General features: G+C 41.2%; 1 protein-coding gene across 1 annotated transcript; it reads left to right on the forward strand.

Annotated features, from left to right (window-relative positions):
* Nucleotides 1–6,883: 6,883 nt before the first annotated feature.
* Nucleotides 6,884–16,001, forward strand: LOC307257679 (high-affinity choline transporter 1-like). The gene is made up of 8 exons (XM_080036955.1): nt 6,884–7,186; nt 9,142–9,255; nt 10,843–10,998; nt 13,188–13,336; nt 13,708–13,851; nt 14,158–14,311; nt 14,671–14,888; nt 15,397–16,001. The coding sequence occupies exons 1-8, from the start codon at nt 7,003–7,005 to the stop codon at nt 15,925–15,927; spliced, it is 1,650 nt and encodes a 549-aa protein (XP_079893081.1). The 5' UTR covers nt 6,884–7,002; the 3' UTR covers nt 15,928–16,001.
* The last annotated feature ends 159 nt before the right edge of the window (nt 16,002–16,160 follow it).

Below are 16,160 nucleotides of genomic sequence, written 5' to 3' on the forward strand. Positions count from 1 at the left end.
CCAACGCTCACTAGACTCGCCAGAGCCGCAAGCACCAGGAGCCGGAGAGGTGTAGAGATGATTCCAGCCCAGAGTCCAGGGCCGGAATCGGGCACCAGAGATGAATTTCTTGGAGTTGGAGATGGTGGAGTTCAAATTGAAATTGAAGGGGTTAAGGTTAAGGATGAGGTTTTCGCAGAAAAGGAAGAAATCAAGGACTGAATTCAAAATCCGAATACACTGTAGTACGTCGATCTAGATCTCTTGGGATTGTCACAAATGGGGACGTTTTTATTAAAAGATGGAGTCAGCGATTCTGGGAGATTTCTTGTTTTTCGAAATTCTCCTTTTGTGTCGAACTCAGTGAATATTCCCTCACGATCCCGCTACCTGTCCGTACTGTGTGCAAGCGCTGAAAATAATAATCCAGTGTTAATACTAATGCTGCCTTCCATACAACTCGGAAGTGGAATGTAATTTCCGACATATGACCTCAAACTCGGGGTACTAGGAACTCCAACTTTAAACAGCGTTCCAGTTGTATTTTCCTAGTAGGAGGTGGGAAGAAATATGGCTGTGTTCCAAAAGCCCTACTAACGTCCTACTCATACTAAAAGCCCCACTAATGTCCTACTCATACTAATTTTGATGTCAATTTGAGTATGTTGTGGTTCTGTAAGCGAGTTTGTGTAGGCGAGAAATGCCCGAATGAGCGCTTATTTCCAGGAAGATTTTGTGTATGGATCGATAGGTTACTTTTCAGAAGTTCTGAAAAATACGACTTCCCAGTTGTCGGATTTCTGAAATTTCAACTGGGAAATCCTCTGTTTCCAAGGAACGCAGCATAAGCCTCCGCTCTGTAAACTGGTATGTAATAAAGGGTATGTAAACAAAGGGATCCACCGTAGCTAGTTATAATACCTGTCTGGCCTACCGGATGTAGAATGTTGATATACACCTACCGGATGTAAAACTCCTCCCCTTTCTCATCATGGTTTTACCGTTGTAAGATCCCTGTCAAAAAAAGTTAAAAAAAAAATTAAAATTACGACAGAGATTGGCGTAGGATCCTTTTTTAGAGTTAAGCACTTTCCCAATTATGACCTTAAATCACAGAGAGCTTCAATAACCTTTTTACATTTCCTTCACAGAAGCAGAAGAATCTTTATTTTGTAATAAATAATAATAATACATGATGATATTTTGTAACTGATATTTGTATTTATTTTTTACTGTGTGATGTTCACAGTAGATTCCTGTTGAGTTCATTGTTCCATGGACAAAATGACTGTCAATAAAGTGGAGAATTCTGATTTCTAAATCTCTTGGTATTTCTGTAATATTTTTTTTTACTGTATTTCCTCTTTCACATATACACAAGTAAACTAAAGCATTGTTTAAACACAAGACAAAACCACTTTATTTCTATAGCACAATTCAGACACAAGGCCATTCAAATTGCTTTACAGGGGGCATGAAATACATTAAGATTAGACATTAGAAATTGCATTTAAGAGACAGTGAACACAAAGAACAAATACAGGCAGAAAAATTGCAGGATAACATCTTATTAACACACATCATAAAAGCGAATGAATTAAACATTTAAAAGCGAAAGAATAACATTTATATAAAATTTAAATTACAGGTTAAAATGGAAACAGAAAAGTCTTCAGACTTGATTTAAAAGAGCTGAGAGTTGCAGCAGACCTCAAATTCTCTGGGAGTTTGTTCCAGAGAGTTGGTGCATAATAACTAAAAGCTGCTTCTCCTTGTTTAGTCCTAACTCTAGGGACTGTAAGTAGACCTGTCCCAGACGACCTAAGGGCTCTGGACGGTTCATAACGTATCAGCAGATCAGTAATGTATTTTGGCCCTAGACCATTTAGGGCTTTATAAACCAACATCAATATTTTGAAATCAATTCTTTGAGTGACAGGAAGCCAGTGTAAAGACCTCAGAACTGGGGTAATGTGATCCACTTTTTTGGTCCTAGTGAGGACTCGAGCAGCAGCGTTCTGAATTAGCTGAAGCTGTCTGATGGATTTTTTTGGAAGGCCTGCAAGGACACTGTTACAGTAGTCTACTAAAAATAAATGCATGGACAAGTTTAGTGAAATTCTTACTCTGTTCCGATGCACACTTGTAAAACTAAAACTATGCTGCTTACCAGGCTTTGCTGGACTTGACAACACAGTGGATTAGGCTAAAACACACAGCATTCACCTTACATTAATGTTCCTATGTGTGTCTGGAATTAATATTCAATCTGGACATCCAACTGAAGTAAGAAAATTGCAATTCAATGTTTGTGGACAATTGTAGTGTAAATCCACACACATCTAGACTACATTTGAAATTTAAAAATGTTCTCAATTTTAGTCCTTTTTGCGCTGCACTACATTCCGGGTGTCGACTCCAATAAAACAAGTCCGGTTTGCCTCGGGGCGCGGACACTGCTTTGTTCAGTTAAGCCACCATGAGGCACCCCACCTCAGTAAAGACTGCAGGGAGATTAACCAATCAACACACAGACAGACAGACAGACACACACACACACACACACACACACACACACACACACACACACACACACACACACACACACACACACACACACACACACAGACATACAGACATACATACAGACAGACAGACACACAGACACACATGAACTGGTATTTATTAGGGATCCAGGCTCTGCATAAACTGACCTTGTTGAAGTATCTGTTTTTTGCAAATGTGCTGCTGTGTGTGTGTGTGTGTGTGTGTGTGTGTGTGTGTGTGTGTGTGTGTGTGTGTGTGTGTGTGGTATTTTGCTACAAGGAGTTGACCCTTCATACTTTAATCATAAAAACCTCAGTCAGGATTTGTCATTTAACACATTTTTCATTGAGTTTCTCAACTAATATATTGTTTATGCTTAAAAACAGAAGTCCAATAATATTTTTGTAAATACTATAACATAACTTATACAAGTATTTTAATAATGATATAACACTTTCTTGATCGAAATTTCATGATCAAATAAATAAAATAAAATAAATTAACTCTGGGTTTGAATGGACTCCTATTTAATGTTCTGTGTAGCCTATACTTATCTATTGTTGATGGGAGTTTGGGAGAGAATGCAAAATATTATTCCTGACGACAAAATGTAAAAAGCCTACTAAATTAGAAAAAAGTTAATATTTCGAATTATTTAAAAAAGTAGACAAAAAAAAGAAAGTAAAAAAGACGTTCCTGGGAGAGACTCATACAGTTAATGTGCAGGGCTGCCAAGTTTCACCAAAAGTTTGGAGTGAGGCCCCCCCCCCCCACCAGAAATTTTTGAGCATTAAACACTTAATTTCCTGCATTCTGGTGAATTTTTATGAAGCAACGTGTGCCTTTACTGCATTCATTTTTATGTAAAGTAAAAGAGAACATTCACGGTTCCGCTGACATAAATTTTATTGAATAGCCTACAATGCATGTGTAGTGCTTTCAAATATCTCCTGAAGCCTATTGTTAAAACATTTGCTTAAACTGTAATAAAGGTAATTATTCTATATCATGTCTACTATTGGCTGGTGGTATTTTACTAGCAGCATTAGGCTTTATTCAAAGAAGTGCATATAGGCTATAGTTCATTAAACAGAAGAATATTGGCGAATTTTTTCAAGACAAAGGGCAGTGAAAATATGATTGTTTTAAAAAAAGTTGTCATGTGGCTCACTTTACCCCAGCTGTGGGGTAAACTGATCCACTTACTTTTTCCACTCTGAAATTTGTTACATTGCAAACCAAATTTTCAAACTAAATTACTAAAAACAATATAGGCTACAAAACGATCCAAAGATCTTCTGAATTTACTTGAGTGAAATTGAAGGGTTATTATGTTTGATGCATGCGCGCTCACCGGCCGGCGGGGACACAATTCTTATCAGCGGTAAATTGGCACGCCATCAACACACACCTCGGAAGAGAAGGTATAGGTAGGGGGCTCGCCTCCCGCTTCGAATGCACAGTGCACATCAAAGCATAACGTTAATGCGCGTTCAGAAAGAGGAAGTCACGGCACTCATGTCTGTTAGCTTTTCAAAATAAGAATTTGAAAATAAAAGTCCCGCAAAACAAATGTTATTTTGGGGATTAATTTCTCCGCGTGAGAAATTTGAGGTGTGGCGTGTGATGAATGAATGAATGATTTATTTCAAATATGCAACAACAATACAATAATAAAAATGCATCAACAGGAGTCGGCCCTAGTGACTCCTGCACTGATAAGGCCGCCAAGCACTCCATAAAAATGCCACAACATATTTGAAAAGGGGTGTGATCTGGTTGATTTGCGTGTGTCTCACGGCCAAAGAGTGAGACTTGGCAGCTCGTGGCTCTCTAGCCCGTAGGGAAAACAATCCGAAGCCAAAGTTAAAACCAACTGTAAACCTGTGGCACTGATACAAGCACAGATCCAGAATCAAATCCAGATGAGCGTGAACCTAATTTGCCTCTGTCTCGTGAATCTGCATTGATCTAAACTGCGACAGGTAAGAAGGGTACACCGTACACACACACACACACACACACACACACACACACACACACACACACACACACACACACACACACACACACACACACACACACACACACACACACACACCTACACTAGTGTTGCCACCCGTCCCGGTTTTTTACTTTACTTTAGTAGGCTATTAGCATGTAAACATCTGGTCAATGATCAAATTCCGTCGTGATTTTCTCTAATGACATCTATTGCAGTATGTCCGTCCTGGGAGAGGGATCCCTTACTGTGTCGACTCTCCCTGAGATTTCTTAAAAAAATTTAAATGTTTTTTTACTGGGAGTTTTTTCTCAGCCGGGATAAGGGTCTAAGGGCAGGGTGTCATATTGTATCATATTGTATGGAATGTAAAGCCCACTGAGACAAATGTCTATTTGTGATTTTGGGCTATACAAATAAAACTGATTTGATTTGATTTTGACACTTTGACCTCACTCGGCTGGAGTACCAGCTTGACAACTGCGCATTTTTTAAGCACTTATTTTCACTTTTGGTTAGGAGTTAGAAGGGGACGAGATCAGTAAATAAGGCAGGTTAAATAGCCTACTGACTCTCCCCCATAGCCTACACACCATTATAACTCCCGCTTGGCCCCGCTACAGTAGGCTATGAATGAAAACGTGTTCCCTTTTAATTATCAAGATTGCGTTTGCAGTTTATAATGTGATCAGGCATGGAATAGCCTAGGTCAGTGAGGCAGATTTTGACATGTCACTTCACTATCCGCGGTATCCACCCATCTGTTGTCATGTCATGTGTGTTCAATGTTCACTATACGTCACAACTTATTCGATAAACGTGTCAAAAACCACCTCAAGCGAACCGAGCGTGACTTTTTTTTTTGCGATATTTTTATACGAATTTTAACGCGTCTAACTCCTTCTCTGATTCGGTAAATCAAAGTTCGCATTAAAGCAGGTTGGTGGAAACAAACACATCTCACTGTCTCAAAACAATACAATACGAAGTTCTAATTCATGCATAGGCCTACATAGGCCTACTCAATGAAAATGACTGTTGTGAAAAGTATTCACCATTTCCTAGTAATGGCTAGTATTGAAGAAAGTAAACATTAGTAATACATTGGCGTCTATATTAAACAGTAAACTAGTTAAACTAGTTATTCATGTGTGTGTCTCTCTCTCTTGCTTTGTGTGCCTCTGTGTGTGAGTGTCTATTTGCATGTACTATGTGACTGGGTGTGTGTGTGTGTGCTTTGGGTGTTTCTGCGTGTCTGTAGCCTATTTGTATGTTTGTGTCCATCTGCCTTTCTCTGTCTGTCTGTCTACCCGTCTGACTGTCTTTCTGTGTGTGTGTGTGTGTGTGTGTGTGTATGTGTTGCTGGCATTCCACAGGTCCATCTCCCCATGTGATGACACACGTTTCGTCTTGTCTGGACGTGGAAAGCAGCTTCTGATTGGTTCATGTTGTCCTCATTTAGCCTCGAGAGACCAGCCATATCTAACACGCTTATTCGTCCATCCATGTTGACGTCAACGACTACATGAACCAATCAGGGGCTGCCTTCCACTAACGAGGATTGGAGAGAAAGGCCTGACCGATTTGCAGAAGAGAAACGAGATCAATATACTAGAACTAGAACAGAATTCAACCTTAAAAAATCTCGTCCCCCTTTCAGAACCCTGGACAGCGCCACACGGCCAGGCGTGCCCAAACACTACTCTCTTTAAAGGCAAACTCACTCATTGTATAACGCAGAACGCTTTTGTCAAAATCAGCTACTTATCATCCGCTACCTCTCTTTAGAGTGTGTGCGCTGAAAAAAACGTAGGTCGTTTATACACAGCACAGGCTCTGTAAACGGCAATCCAAACACATGCATTCTGGGATCGACGCTTGGGCATTCTATATGGTCTCATTGGTGAAGTAACATCAATCGCTTTGTCATTGTGTTTTTTTTTTTTTTTGCATTCCTGCAGTGGGATATTTTTACCCTTCAGGGCCACCGTACTCCTCCTCCTGCCTCTAGCGTGGCTGTAGCTTACTCACTGCACTGTGTTTCTCTGCACTGCTCTCTCACACACACCGGCACAGGCAGGCAGGGAGGCAGAGAGGGAGGCAGGCAGGGAGAGAGACAGGCACACAGGCAGGCAGAGAGACATTCATTAATTCATTCACACACACAGACAAGCAGGCAGACAAGCAGGGAGGCAGACAGGGAGACAGGCAGGGAGAGAGGGAGACAGGCAGAGATGCATGGAGGGAGGGAGGGAGACACACAGACAGACATATAGGCAGGCAGGCAGGCAGGCAGTCAGGCAGGCAGGCAGACAGACAGACAGACAGGCAGGCAGGCAGACAGGGAGAGAGACAGACAAGTAGGCAGGCAGGCAGAGAGGCAGGCAGGCAGAGAGGCAGAGAGACAGGGAGACACACAGACAGGCAGACACACAGACAGGCAGGTAGACAGGCAGACAGAGAAACAGACAGATATGGCTCTCAACGTCCCGGGACTGATAGTGACCATCATCTTCTATGTGCTGGTGCTGGGGATCGGGATCTGGGCCTCGGTCAAATCCAGACGAGATGAGAACCGGACGCAGGCCGTCCACGCTGACATGGCTCTGCTGGGGGACCGCAAGATCAGCCTGCTCGTGGGGGTTTTCACTACCACCGGTATGTGTGTGTGTGTTTACTGTGTGTGTGTGTGGGGGGGGGGGGGGGGGGAGGAGGGGGGGTGTACTGTGTGTGTGGGGGGGTATACTGTGTGTGTGTGAGTGTGTGTGTGGGGGGGGGTATACTGTGTGTGTGTGTGTGTGTGTGTACAGGTATGTGGGTATACTGGTGTGGTGTGTGTGTGTGTGTGTGTATACTGGTGTATACTTCCCTACTATTTAGTATGCCAGAAAAAGATTTAGGATGTCCCAATACATGCATGTCAATCATAGTATGCTGAAAATACATAAATGCCCCACTAACTCTGATAGCATTTTGGAGTATTCGCCTTTATTCTTGACATTTCTTGACATAATGAAAAAAAATAATCTTCCTTATCTGAATTTTTTTCTCTCCTGTCTGTGGCCCTAAAACTCTTCTGTACTTTAGTATGTAGTGTAGTGAAAAGAAAAAGTATGTGATTTGGAACGCAGGGACTATGTCGGCCTTGAAGCCTGTAGGGGAGACACTTTGACCAGCTGTATAGATAAAGTCTCATCTCCTTAGACTCCAGAATGTAATGGTCAACTGTGTTCGGCTCTGAAAAAAAACATTGGTACGGTTGGTGCCCGAGCCGGGGAGGTGTTAGAGATAGCACCAGGTTAATACACACACACACACACACACGCACACACGCACACACGCGCACACACACACACACACACACACACACACACACACACAGCACAATATTAATACACAGCTCTCAGGAACTGTCTGGGAGAACTGAATCGCAAGTCACCCGAGTTGCAGTCCGGTTCTCCTTGGCCAAGCCTGTGATAAATATTGCTTCATAATTCATCCAAGTCTCCTGAAATACTCTTCCACCTGAGTTGACCTCTAACCTTGAAAGAACTTCACAACAAACACATAACCATGTTGCAAAAATGAATCTGTGTTAATCTTGCTGCTTGCAGGTTATTCTCCTGATGATCCACATGATTTACAAAGTAATAAAGTCAAAGTCAAATTTATTTCTATAGCACATTTAAAAACAACATCAGTCGACCAAAGTGCTGCACAAGATACAATACAAAACAACATATAAGATACCTGAAACAAAAAGTTAGGAGTGTCAAAGTCTCAACTTGTGTTAAAGGCCAATGCAACAAAAGTGAGTCTTCAGCAACGTACATAGAAGAAATACATAGTTTCTGTGCGTGTTCTTTTTGACTTGACACATTGAGCCCCTGTAATGTACACCACCAAAATAGTATCATTGTGTGTGTGTGTGTGTGTGTGTGTGTGTGTGTGTGTGTGTGTGTGTGTTGTCACACCCTTTTGAAAGAATAACACACATTGCCTGTAAGTGAACGCCTCACATTTCCGCTCCATAGATAAGACTGACTAAAGTTACAAACTGTAGCTTAGATCAGTTACACAACGCTCAGTATCTCACCGTTCGAAAAATTTATTTTTATTTCAAGGACATCCATAAAAGACATCTTTGATATAAATTTGTAATATTGTCTAAAATGTCTAAATGTGGGGCGCGTGTGGCAAATGCGTCCCTACCCTTCCCCCCGGGCCCAGGCCCTGCAGCAGACCCGGGTTCGAATCCCGCCCGGGTCAGTTCTCTGCATGTCATTCCCCTCTCTGTCCCATTTCATCTACAAAGCAAAAATGCAACAAAAAATGCAACAAAAAAATTATCTTGAAAAAATTATTAATAATAATAATGTGTGTGTGTGTGTGTGTGTGTGTGTGTGTGTGTGTGTGTGTGTGTGTGTGTGTGTGTGTGTGTGTGTGTGTGTGTGTGTGTGTGTGTGTGTGTGTGTGTGTGTGTGTGTGTGAGAGAGAGAGAGAGGTTAACTTAAGTAAACAAGCATAACGTGGAGTGTCAGAAAAAATGCCAAACAAAATATCTTTAAAAAACAAATAATGAAATGTGTAAATGTACCTCTGTCACATTGCAGCGACCTGGGTTGGCGGGACGTTTATCATCGGGACAGCTGAGACGGTGTACGACCCAAAGTTTGGGCTGATTTGGGCCGTGATGCCGGTGGCAGCAACGGTGGCCTTTGGTCTGGGTGAGTTTCTATTCATATATTTCAAATGCAATATGATCAAGTTTATCTTAAAGATGCAGTCTGCGATTCTCTTTGTCAAAATCAGTGAATATAACTTCACGATCCGCTACCTGTCCGTTCTGTGTGTGCACTGAAATAATCATTACAATAATAATAAGTATATGAATTTATATATTTTTTTATATCATTCATACGTTTGCTAGTGTCCGATTTCCTGGGAACTTACAATACAATTTAGGGCAGGCAGACGGGGAAAAAAGCCTGTGCTTATGAACGCTACTAAATCACAGTTTACTTTACTTTACCATGGTGATATTACCATTATTAATCTGACACAGTCACATATAAATACATTACCTCATGGCCATGCATCCTGCCGTCTCTCTTTCACTCGCTTCCTAAATAAATGCCACGCCGCCGGCACACGCTAGCAAAGATTTTTAGGACAGCAGGCGATAGATAGATAGATAGATAGATAGATAGATAGATAGATAGATAGATAGATAGATAGATAGATAGATAGATAGATAGATAGATAGATAGATAGATAGATAGATAGATAGATAGATAGATAGATAGATAGATAGATAGATAGATAGATAGATAGATAGATAGATAGATAGATAGATAGATAGATAGATAGATAGATAGATAGATAGATAGCAGGTGCTGGTGTGGTAAATACACTACTGCTTTGGTCCAAAGGGGGTGCAAGAAACAATCAAAACTGAAAGCTCCTCGTAGCTACTTTATATAAACTTTGAACTTAAATCACCACCTATGTTATTAAGCTAAATGGGTCACGACAATAGTTCCCTCTTAGATATCTGTACTGACTATCCTCTGTAGAACAGGAATGCAGACCAACTGCTTTTACCTTTGGAAAAACAACACTCTCTTCCTTGAGCTTAAAAGATATGATCGTTTAGATATTTTTACTTTCACTTTTTCTTCAAAGCACATCCCGGGTCACTTCTCTGCATGTCATTCCCCTCTCTGCCCCATTTCATCTCTGTCTCTCTGTACTGTCAATAAAATAAAATGAATGTTTATGAAAAATAATTCTACATTCCTTTTCAAGGCTATAAGATCTTTCAGGTGTTTGTACTACAAACTTTTTAGATTTTCTGTAAACAACACAAAATAATTCACAAGTTTCTATACATCTACTTTAATGTTGGTTTGTTTGAAAGAACGAATAGATAAAGAAATAGATGGAAATTTATGAAATATTGAACCTGTAACTGTTAAGCAGAATCAGGGATTTGAATCTTTTACATTTAGAGGGGCGACCATGGTGTAGTGGTTAGACCCTCCTTCCCCCCGATAGTGTCTCAGTCCTCTTCACAGCAGACCCGGGTTACAATCCAGCCCGGGTCGTTCTCTGCAAGTCATTCCCCCCTCTGACACATTTCATCTCTGTCTCTCCAAACTGTCAATTAAATTAAAAAAACTTGAAAATGCAAAAAAACTAAATCTTTAAAAAAAGGAATTCTTCTTTCTCTGTGTCTGTCTGTCTGTCTGTCTGTGTCTGTGTCTGTGTGTGTGTCTGTCTGTGTCTGTGTGTGTGTGTAATTTCTTTCCAAGGCGGTCTTTTCTTTGCCGAGCCGATGAGGGAGAAGAGGTACGTGACTATGATGGATCCGTTTCAGGAGAAATATGGAAACGGACTGACCGGCCTCCTGTCTGTGGCGCCGCTCATGTCTGAGATCATCTGGGTGACATCAACTCTGATAAGCTTAGGTAAGAACTGTGTGTGTGTGTGTGTGTGTGTGGGGGGGGGGGGGGGGGGGGTGATGTTGTGTGACACCTGTCTCAACTTGTTACCTGTATAAAAAACACCTGTCCACAGAGTCAATAAATCAAACTCCAACATCTCCATCATGGGCAAGACCAAAGAGCTGTCTAAGGACATCAGGGACAAGATTGTAAACCTGCACAAGGCCGGAATAGACTACAAGACCATTGGCGAGAAGCTGGGTGAGAAGGAGACAACTGTTGGTGTGATTATTCGAAAATGAAAGAAACACAAAATGACCAAAAATCTCCCTCGGTCTGGGGCTCCATGCAAGATCTCACCTTGTGGGGTATCAATGATCACGAGAAAGGTGAAGGATCAGCCCAGATCTACACAGGAGGAGCTTGTGTAGGCAGCTGGGACCACAGTCCCCAAGAAAACCATTGGTAACACAATATGCCGTAATGGATTGAAATCCTGTAGTGCCCGTAAGGTCCCCCTGCTCAAGAAGGGACATGTACATGCCCGTCTGAAGTTTGCCAATGAACACCTGAACGACTCAGAGAATGCTTGGGAGAAGGTGATGAGGTCACATTAGAACAAAATCAAGTTCTTTAGTATCATAGTGACTCGCCATGCTTGGAGGAAGAGGAATTCTGACTTTGACCCCAAGAACACCATCCCCACAGTCAAGCATGGAGGTTTAATCATTATGCTTTGGGGGTGTTTCTCTGCTAAGGGGACAGGTGGACTTCACTGCATCGAGGGAACTATGGATGGGGCCAAGTACCATGAAATACTGAGTGACAACCTCTTTCTCTCAGCCAGGTCCATAAAAATGGGTCATGACCAGCACGTCAATGACCCTAAAAATACAGCAAATGCAACAAAGGAGTGGCTCAAGAAGAAGCACATTAAGGTCATGGAGTGACCTAGCCAGTCTCCGGACCTTAATCCAATAGATCTGTGGAGGGAACTGAAGCTCAAGCGACAGCCTCAAAACCTTAAAGATTAGGAAAGGATCTGCAAAGAGGAGTGGTCCAAATATCCTCCTGAGATGTGTGCAAACCTGGTCATCAACTACAAGACACGTCTGACCTCTGTACTTGCCAACAAGGGTTTCTCCACCAAGTACTAAGCAATGTTTTGATAGGGGATCAAATACTTATTTCACTCAATGAAATGCAAAATAATGTATATCTTTATTCTGTCTTTCACCATTAAAATAAACCTAGCTTTAAAATTATAGACCGCTCATTTCATTGTAAGTGGGCAAACTTACAAAATCAGTGAGGGATCAAATACTTATTTCCTCCACTGTAATATGTCACCTTGTGCATTGCTCTGATTGGTTGTAGTGCTATCCAATTGCGTGCAGTGGCATTTGAGATGCACGAGTAGGAGCCGCCCCTTGAGTTGGAAATTACTATTGATCGTGGCCAGACCCTCTATAGTTCTAGATATCAGGGTCTGGATTTCCAGGCTAATTTATTCCAATAAGATCTCAATCAATTTGACCAAAGCACTTTAGCTATATTATGTCTGAGTGAGTGAGTAATTTTAAGCGTCTTATTGTGTCCTTCAGATTGATGCAGTTGTTGCATTATTTATTTGATAATTGATGATCATTAAAGGGATGGCTGTGGTTACAGGAGGCAGAGTTGGTCATCCGATAATTGTCCAAGTTTTAAAAAATCCTATAAAATTATATTATATTCAATTAAGATGGAAAAGAAAATTGCCTTTAGATTGTGGCTCATAAAACATAAAGACTCAATAAAACTCATAAAATCACACAAACAGATCAATAAACCAGTAAAATATGTTTGTAAAATAAAGCCAGGCCCTCTCTGCCCCATTTCATATATGTCCCTCCAAAAACACTTCTGTTTTTATGCCCCCTGTAAAGCACTTTGATTGGCCTTGTGTCTGAATTGTGCTATAGAAATAAACTTGCCTTGCCTAATTGAAAGTAACAACAATAGAAAATGCCCAAAAATGATCTTCGGACATTTTTTTTTAAATATTACGTTATCGGCTGTTATCGGCGCAAACCTAACTCCAAATTGCAGCAGCACTTGCATAACACCCTCGAACTAGATATCACATTATAAAATATTTTTTTTGAATATGTCTCCAATGTCTGTGTATTTCATTTTAGTTTGCATGTTAACCTGGTGTGTGTGTTTCTTAGGAGTGACCATGAGTGTGATCCTGGATTTGTCCTACGCTGTATGTATCTGGATCTCTGCTGCTGTGGCGATCACATACACTCTACTGGGAGGCCTCTACTCTGTGGCCTACACTGACATCATACAGCTCAGTCTCATTTTCATCACCTCGGTAATTATATAAAAAATTATTTTAATTTGACCCATTTTTCTTTACTTCTCTCGAAATAAACACATTCTCACATTCTTAAATTATTCGAATCCTAATCTGAAGCCATGTTCGCATACACGCAGTTCTCTTCACAACAAAAGGTTAAACAAAAACTATGGCCCTCATTTACATACAGTACTTAGGCAAAGATTTGTGCCTTAACCTAGCGAACAAACATTCCACGCACAATTGGTGATTTTTCCTACCTAAATTTCTTCGTATCTGAATTACTCAGACCATTTTTACGCACAAATGATACATGTTTGCCTGTCTTAGAAAATTTAAATACACACTTTTTAAATAAAAAACGTATTTCTTATCTGTCTCCTCAGTGGCTGTGTGTCCCTTTCCTCTTGATGAGTCCCACGTCTGTTGACATCACCACCACATCTTTCAACCACACGTTCCAGGCTCCCTGGGTGGGCTCTCTCAGCGCAGACCGCGCCTGGAGGTGGATGGACTTATTCTTACTCTTGGTAAGGTAATGCAAAAGCATTTTGATACTTGGAGACCAAGTCCAGATTTCAAGTGAAATTAAGGTGTTTAAGTTAAGTTACTCTACTGGTCAATGGTTACATTGAAATAGTTTTTCCGACACCAGTTTGGTAACGCTGCCATACTGAGAAATACAGAGACAGTTGTGTGTAGCTGATTTGGCTTTCACCATTCATTTATATAGTATAAAAAAAGTTACGCGCTATAGCTTTGAACAGATACAGTACAGATACTTGATGAATTTACCTCTGTCTCTTCCCTTGCTGACATTTCTTTCTCCCTCCCAGAGTGTAGGGGACCTGGGTTTCCAGGATTTCCACCAGAGAACACTGTCGGCCTCTTCCTCGTCCACAGCCAAACTGAGATGTTACGCTGCAGCCATTCTCATCCCCACGTTTGGGATTCCTCCGGTGCTCATCGGGGCGGTGGCTGCATCAACAGGTGAAGCAGAAGTGTTAACATACCTTTCAGCTTGAAATGTAAAGGTGCTCCAAGGAATCTTCCATTTGTGTTATTTCTTGCACCCCCTTAGTAGGGTAGTGTTTTTCACTATACGCCAGCTGTTGTTCCTGGGTGAGCGTAGTCATGACAAAGGCATTAAGAAAGACTATATAAAAATAGCATTTGTTGCTCAAAAGTAACAATGTTCCAGTTCCTTAAAAAAAAGTACTCACAGTGGCTCTAATACTCGATCAAAGTCAAATCGTATGTTTTGAGACTGATTTTGCTACTGATTTTGAAATGACAAACTTAAAATACAGTATTAGTTCAACTGAATAATCCTCCTTCTTTTTATTCAGACTGGAACCTCACATCATACGGTTCTCCTCCTCCGTATGAGCGAGGGCAGACCGGTCTGATTTTGCCTCTGTCGCTGCAACACTTAACCCCGCCGTACATCTCTGTCGTGGGCATCGGAGCTGTGGCCGCGGCTGTAATGTCCTCCACAGACTCTGCCCTGCTGTCTGCTGCCTCCATCTTCTCCTCAAATATCTACAAGAAGATCCTGAGGACCAAGGTAACGCTATTGAAATTTGATTTGAATACATTTATTTCAGACATATCGAAAATACAAAAAAGAAAAGAACCAACATTTTTTTTCAAATTTGTTCACATATAAGGACAATAAAAAGCATGTTACAAAAGGTCCAGATTCAGATCTCATTTTTTTCATCAGTGTACATATTCTGTTCTGTGTGAGTGCAGCTATACTAATCCATCATTGAACAGATGGAAATGTACCTTTCAGTGCCAACATTTCAGCTTTTCCTAAAATGACATAAACATTCTAAAATATGTTTTATTGAGAGATCTCTGATAAAATACTTCAACTTCTGACCATTGTCAGCTTATCAATTACCTGCAGGCAGATCGGAAACATTTTTAGTATCTAAATAAGCAGCAAAGTAAAAAAATTATGGAAAGCAAGAAATATTTTGCGAGAATGGATTGAATGAGAGAGATTTTAAAATAAATACAAATGAATTTACATAATTTTCCGCTCTTTCTATTCCGTATCCTTGTAGGCATCAGAGACAGAGATCGGCTGGGTGATTCGTATAGCAGTGGTTGTATTCGGCCTGGCCGGTACGTCGCTCACATTCCTTCACACCGGTGTTATGGCATTCTGGGTCCTGGGTGGAGAGATCGCGTACATTTTGATGTTCCCGCAACTGGTCTGCGTTCTCTTCTGCAAAGTATCCAACGGTTACGGTGCCACTGCGGGCTATCTATTGGGATTTTTCATTAGACTTTTATGCGGGGAGCCTTTGGTAGGGCTACCACCCGCCATCCATTTCCCCGGATGCCAACTTGAAGACAGCGTTTACGTTCAGTATTCGCCGATACGAACCATCTGTATGCTGATTTCTTTCGTCACCATATTGTTGGTTTCCTTCTTGGCCTCTCTGCTGTTCAACAAAGGGCTGATACCTGAGAATTTGGACGTGTTTCATGTTAAAATCCAGCGGCAAACGCAAATTACACTAAGAGACGCCGCAATCAGCAAAGAAGACGTCAACTCACAACCTCTGTATGAGCATTCCGAAGCCTTTTGAATTTTTTTTAAAGGATCTGAAGCCTACAAATCAAACCTTATAATCGACTTGTTTACATTTTTCTAATTTACAGTGCATACTTTTTTCACATAAATTAATGTCGGTTACAAAGTTTGATTAAGCCTATCAGCTCCACAAAACACTCTCTGTATTTCTCAATATGGCAGCGTTAACAAACTGGTGTCACCCCCCCCCCCCCCCCCCCCCCCGACACTGGTGCAGGAGCTCAGAAC

This window comes from Ammodytes marinus (assembly GCF_949987685.1).
Source record: "Ammodytes marinus genome assembly, chromosome: 11".
In the NCBI taxonomy this organism is placed as follows: Eukaryota; Metazoa; Chordata; class Actinopteri; order Uranoscopiformes; family Ammodytidae; genus Ammodytes; species Ammodytes marinus.

Coding starts and splice junctions, on each gene's coding strand:
- LOC307257679 (XM_080036955.1), top strand. CDS start 7,003: ATGGCTCTCAACGTCCCGGGACTGATAGTGACCATCATCTTCTATGTG. Junction 13,337..13,707: donor GTCTCATTTTCATCACCTCG/GTAATTATATAA, acceptor CTGTCTCCTCAG/TGGCTGTGTGTCCCTTTCCT. Junction 14,889..15,396: donor AGAAGATCCTGAGGACCAAG/GTAACGCTATTG, acceptor GTATCCTTGTAG/GCATCAGAGACAGAGATCGG.